Raw genomic sequence first — 5,700 nt, 5'->3', positions numbered from 1 at the left:
TTTCAGGTGCCGGTGTAGGGCTAGGTCCTCTCACCCCCGCCCCAGACCTTGGGGCAGAAAGGCTTTTACCTGCCGAGACAATGGGCTGAATCCAGCCCGGAGTTACACCCGCTCGAGAGCGATGGCCCGGCGCTGGGCGGCATCGCCAGGATTAACCGCCCGTGGGCAGGCGGTGACGGCAGCAGGAGGTGGGTGCTCTCCCACGGCTGTTCGCTGGGGCAGGGCCCCCCCCTCGCTCTAACTACGGGCAGAGCTGTTATCTCACCGGCGCAGCCCCTCTCTCTGCTTCCTCCTCCTACAGCCACATCCCCATTTCTTCCTCTGGACTGACCATTTTCCGTTTGGTACAGAGGAAGGCATGGCACTCCAGGTTCTCATTGAGCTGGTTCTGGGCAATGTAGGCAAACACTTTATCGTGGATCTTGTCTGCCGTGCAGTAGGATATCCTGAAAGACAGAACGAAACGTCTTGTCCGGGGCACTGTGCGCAAGGGAGATCAACCAACCCCTCCTCTGACCTGCCAGCAAGCTCCTACCCCAGGGATTCCAGCTCCGGGGCTGAGCAGGGAAGGCAGAGGGAGTGTGGGAGCGTTACCAGGCTTCAGTGCAACTCCTTCCCAAAGCAGAGGAGTCGATGCCACTGGCTTGAGCGTAAGAGAAGCCCAGAGCAACTCCCGCAGCCGTGGCGTGAGCCACGTGCACCACACGCAGAGGCAGGAGAGAAGAGAAAATGTTTCACCTTGTGGGAAAGGACAGGTTAGAGAAGGTAAAGACTCCGCAGTGTGCCAGCCTGGGACTACGCCTGACAAATGCTCTGCCTTCAGAAGAGAGACTCCGGAAGATTTCCCTTGGAGAATAAGCTTGCAAGGAGAGAGAAGGACTTGTTCTCAGCCTACGATTTAATCTTGAGGCTCAAACCAGGGAAAGAAATTGATGCAGGGGTGCCCAAAAAAAGCTGTTGGAAAGGCTGAAATTCAGGCTCTGAGATCCGCAGTAGCAGATGCATGGGATGCTCCGAGATCCCTGAGCACACAGGACACGGGGAAGGAGGCTCAGCCGCCCCAGTGGAGCACCCCCAGGATGGCCGCGTCTCTCCCAGCCCCAGGGCTGACTCCGAAATGCCGAACAAGGCCCTGGAAGAGCAACAGGCTGACCTGTTTGGGGAGATCAGGCTGTGACCGAGGGCTCAGCTCCCTTCTGCGGGGCAGCGGGACCCTCAGCATCAGCCACCCGCGGGCCCATCCGCACCAGGAGCTGCGGGACTGAGCGTCTCGTCTGAAGCCAGCGAGCAGAGGCCGGAGCAGCCCCAGAGGTTTAGTGCAAGGTGGCAGGCACTGGCGGCGAGCAAAACCTCTTCCCTGGGCACGCGACAGATCATACAAATGTTAAGGAAAGAGAAAACGCGAGGAAAAAGTTGGAGACTTCAGTAAAAGTCTTCCCAAGGCCCCACGATGCCCATTCAGCTCCTGCTCTTGCTGCCCCCGAGAGTTTGCAGGGAGGGGACTGGAAGGTCCCAGTTCCCAGCAGATACTGGGACTTAAAAAGCCACTTTCAAAATTTATTTACACTGGATTAGTTTCTTGTTGCATATGAGGATGCCTCTGCTCCATGGCCTATATTTTGTCTTCCAGAGCTGAGCTGTGCTCTGGATTAAAGAGGCCCTTGGAAGTTCACTCCTTCCTCATGTTTGTTCCCAAAGCGGCATGGCCACTCTTAATAATTGTGACGAAGCCGCGGAAGGTCGTCTGCACAGGCACGTGGCCCTTCCAGCAACCCCCAGCGCTCAGCTCGATATTCGATGGCCGTTAATTAAGGGAAAGAATAACTCACACCCGCCTCTCAAGCCAGCCAGTTTTACGAGCGAGGCCTCTGGCAGTGGCACGTCCGGTGATGGCGGCTGCGTTTTAGCTGCGGCCACCCCGTCCTGCCCCAGCGCACGATCCGGGGCAAAAGCATCATCCCGGTGAATAGAAAAGCCGAAGAGAAGACAGTAGAGGTGTTAGAGGAAAGCCCTGGGACCGCCGCCGGTGGAGCACGCTGGCAGAGGGGGGAGATGACCCCCCCACACACGCAGACCCCAGCTTTCGCCGTGACCCCCGCTCCCACAGCGCCAGCATCTCCGGGGAGCAGCATCAGTCCCCACATCAACAGCCTATTTAGGACACGCTGACTTCAGTCTACTGAATCGAGGGGATGCTCATACACGAGCACTGACCGGGAGGAACAGCTTTATCGACGGCTGTTAAAGCATCTGGGGAGAATTTAAGGCAGCAGCTAAAAACCCCGGCCCCACGGCCCTGCCTGCTTTTACACCAGCGCGGTGATCCCGATTTTGGTGCGGCCGCTTCGCCCAGCTCTGCTCTTCAGCAGTGGGTTTATCTCCTGGGGAGGGCTGGGGCTCAGCACCAGCGGCTGTATGCGACTGCTTAGTTTGAACTAGAGAAAAGCAAGCGGGTTAGTAGTCTGGTTAGAGAGAGTGCCCCAACCCAGTGCTCCCCACCCCAAATTCAGCAAAGGGGGACAGAGCAGCTGGTGAAGGACAGAAGCTGAGCGTGGGGGATGTAGAGGGAGGAGGGATGGAGGAGATGGAAAGGGCCAGATCCCAGCTGAGCTCTGCTCCACCAGGCCTGCGCCTGCCTCCAGCCTCTTTGGAAGAAATACTTCCCAAAGCCTGAGGAGCAGATGTGGGATAATCCATCCTCGCCCTCCCCACACCGGTATTGTCCGGTGTCCCAGCTCTTTGTCAGAGCTATTTAAACATATCAGAGGTGCAGAGCATCCAGCGAGGGGAGGGCAGCCCCGGCTCCAGCGCTCACATCCTTGCCCGCTTGGAGATGCTCTGACCATCCTCCGTGTTCGACTCTTGCCATCACCCCAGATGCTCTGGCGTTTGTAGGGCCGAGGACAGGCAGTAAAGCCACGCGTGGCCGTGGAGCGCGTGGCTGTGGATCTGTAGTCTGCACACACGACACCTCCAGCCTCGTCACGTCTTTCCTTACCCCCGGCCGGACACTTACTGCACCAGACGTAAATTTACCTTAAATTTAGCAACCACCCTCCTTCCCCCACCTTTGCTTTCCATCAAGACATGATGGCCAGCGAGGCGTCAGCTCGGCCTGGGTGGAGACCGGAGCAGACGAGGAGCCCCAGGGCACGCACCCACTGAAGCGCATCCCGTAACCCACCTGTATATAGAGATGTTCTCGATCAGCTCGTTCGTTCCGCTGTCATTTAACACGATCCCTCTGGGAGAGACTTTCAGAGTCACTTTCTGCAGTTTCTTTCCACTTGCTTTTGCCTTTAGAAGGAAAAGAAGGAGAGGAAAGTTACAGGCTTTTAACACCGATACATCCAAAGGTACACGAGCAGAACAGAGCAGAGACTCCAGATATGGACTACCTAATAGGCATATTAATAGCACTCGTTAGTACTAGAGACTGAATTTACTACCAGGTGTGATAAGGCACTCGTTAAAACTTTTCCCTCCCTGAAGCAGTGATTTTTGCTGGCATTAACATGGAGGTACTTCCAGCCCAGCACCTCCACGAGGATTTCCCTGCAGCCATCAGCACAAAGCAGTGGCTGCTCTGGCGAGCGTTTGGTGAAACCCCGGGGAGTTTTGTCTTTAGGGCCAGCTCCGGAGCAGAAGGGGACACCAGCACGAACGAGGGAGAAGGACGGTCCTGCAGGACGTGGGCTGCCAAGCAGCCGGCTTGGAGCTGTGCTGCCAAACCCCACTCGAGTGGCAAAGCATCCCCCATACCAAGGTCAGGACACCGGCTTAAAAAGTAACTAGACTTTTAAGGGCCACTTTCTCTTATTTCCTAGTCTTGTGTTTTCAGCCTTCAGGCTGCATTCAGCTCACTGCCCAGCTTCTCTCCAAAAAAAAGAAAAATAAAAATACATAGCCAGCTAGCTACAGACTGCAGACCTGGATCCTCAGCCCTGCTCCCTGGGGACCTCACTTGAGCCGCATCCAGACCAGCCAGCGGTCGGTCCGGCCCCTCCAAGGCTGGCCTCAGCCCTGGGGCTTTTATTTAAAGGCTCTGTTCTCGGCCGCTCAGAGCAGATGCGAAGGGCTCTGCCAGCGGCTCCTGTTTCATGCCAGCGCTCCTCTCCCGTCCAGCTCAGCACATGCCAGCAAAGGATCTATCATTACCCAGAGCAGTTCGTCACCCCATTGAGTTTTATGATGGTTAACTGTACAATTGGGTCTTTGCCTCATTCAGTTTTATAAGGGCTTAAAGAAGCGTTAATTTTACTTGGAGCCCGGTGAGCGGGGGCTCTGGGGAGGCTTGGTGCTAGAGGATGGCGGAACGTTGGTCCCTCTTGCATCAGAGGTTACAGTGGGACGGCAGCTGTATTGGCTGGGAATCGGGGCAAGCTGTCCTGTTCTCTTCTCCTCTTAACCCTCCAAATCCCAGGAAGGAAACCCCAGAATTGCATGCCAGCTCTCGTTCACGCGCTGGCCGCATTCAAAACGCTGTCCCTGCCTTGCAAGAGGAGAGACGGCCCCGGGGAAGGCTGATTTCACCAGGTCAGAGGCTTCTTCCACACCCAGGGTCACCCAAAGCTTATCAAGGGGAGCCAGAGCTCAGACACGTAACACCAGCTCTCCGCAGCCTGCCCCATCCGTGGGCCGGGGCTGGTCCCGAGGGCTTGCCAGTGCCGCTGTCTGCATTTCTACCTACCCCACCAGACGCCTGCTCACCCCTGGAAGAGCTGGACTTGAATCCTGACACCCCCCCAGCCCACAGACGGACAGCGCTGCCTCCAGACCTGCAGCTTTTGAAACTCCCCGGTGACACAACTGGTTTGAACAGCAGGACACAGGGCTCTGCTCCAGCACGGACACTCACAGTGGCGACGATCCTTTTGACGGCAGCCGCAGAGAGCTCCTCGCCCTTGGGCTGCTCCACCAGCGTCATGCCCATGTACTTGAGGCTGAAGAGCATCCCCTCCAGCAGCGTCTCACGGGTATCGGTCCAGTTCTCTGGCAGCTCTAGAGAGGCAACAAAGAGGCTCTTGGATTCCCAAAAGCACAAGGATACCCCTGTCAAGCCCTGAGGGAGGGTTTAGGTACAAGCAGGGTGTTGGTTTAGCTACTGCCTGGACCCCCGTGTCTGAGCTGCTCCCACAGCTCTCGTGAGGCGCTGGGGGAAGGAGACGGGGTAGAGACAAGAACAACCCCCCAAAATTTTTTCCACGAGCCACAGCAAATTGTAGCGACCCTTTAAGATCCATCAGCTCCTCAGTTTAATTGTGAGTTTCCAAGCCCACACCATAACCAAGGAGATCCTGAGCACCAGCCCCCGCCAGGCACAGGGGAGGGTGCTGCCCCACGCACAGCAATAACCTTACCCTGTGCTAACCATCACCTACCCGCAGAGGCTAAGACGGGATTTGCCACTAGCTAAGCCCACGCACAGCTGCAGGGATCCCGGTGATGTGCTCCGACTTGCTAAATCGGTCACCAACAGCCCTGAGGAGCCCATCGTGCGGTGAAGCTTCACCAGGGAGAGGTCTCTGCTCTCCCCTCAGATCGCCAAGGAGGCCACCAGCCTCTTCCCTTACGTGCTGGGGGGTGGGAAAAGGGTCCTAAATACACAGCTAAGTTTGGGACCAAACTGGAAATCAGGTGGTTACCGCTAAGCTTGAAATTGCACCACAGGATCTAACCTCCAGACACGGAGCTGGCAAC

General features: G+C 56.7%; 1 protein-coding gene across 1 annotated transcript in view; it reads right to left on the bottom strand.

The window, feature by feature from the left end:
- Positions 1 to 4,995, bottom strand: part of LDLRAP1 (low density lipoprotein receptor adaptor protein 1) — a 14,227-nt gene extending 9,232 nt beyond the window's left edge. The window contains exons 1-3 of the mRNA XM_009575731.1: positions 4,859 to 4,995; positions 3,185 to 3,297; positions 332 to 446 (exon numbers count right to left, since the gene is read on the bottom strand). Coding sequence (XP_009574026.1) covers positions 332 to 446; positions 3,185 to 3,297; positions 4,859 to 4,954 — 324 coding nt within the window. The 5' untranslated portion in view covers positions 4,955 to 4,995. The remainder of the gene's footprint in view (positions 1 to 331; positions 447 to 3,184; positions 3,298 to 4,858) is intronic.
- Positions 4,996 to 5,700: the final 705 nt, after the last annotated feature.

Source organism: Fulmarus glacialis, unplaced genomic scaffold (assembly GCF_000690835.1).
Source record: "Fulmarus glacialis isolate BGI_N327 unplaced genomic scaffold, ASM69083v1 scaffold22284, whole genome shotgun sequence".
NCBI classification, from domain to species: Eukaryota; Metazoa; Chordata; class Aves; order Procellariiformes; family Procellariidae; genus Fulmarus; species Fulmarus glacialis.
Note: the sequence above shows the minus strand (reverse complement) of the source record. Positions and strands in the feature narration are given on the sequence as shown.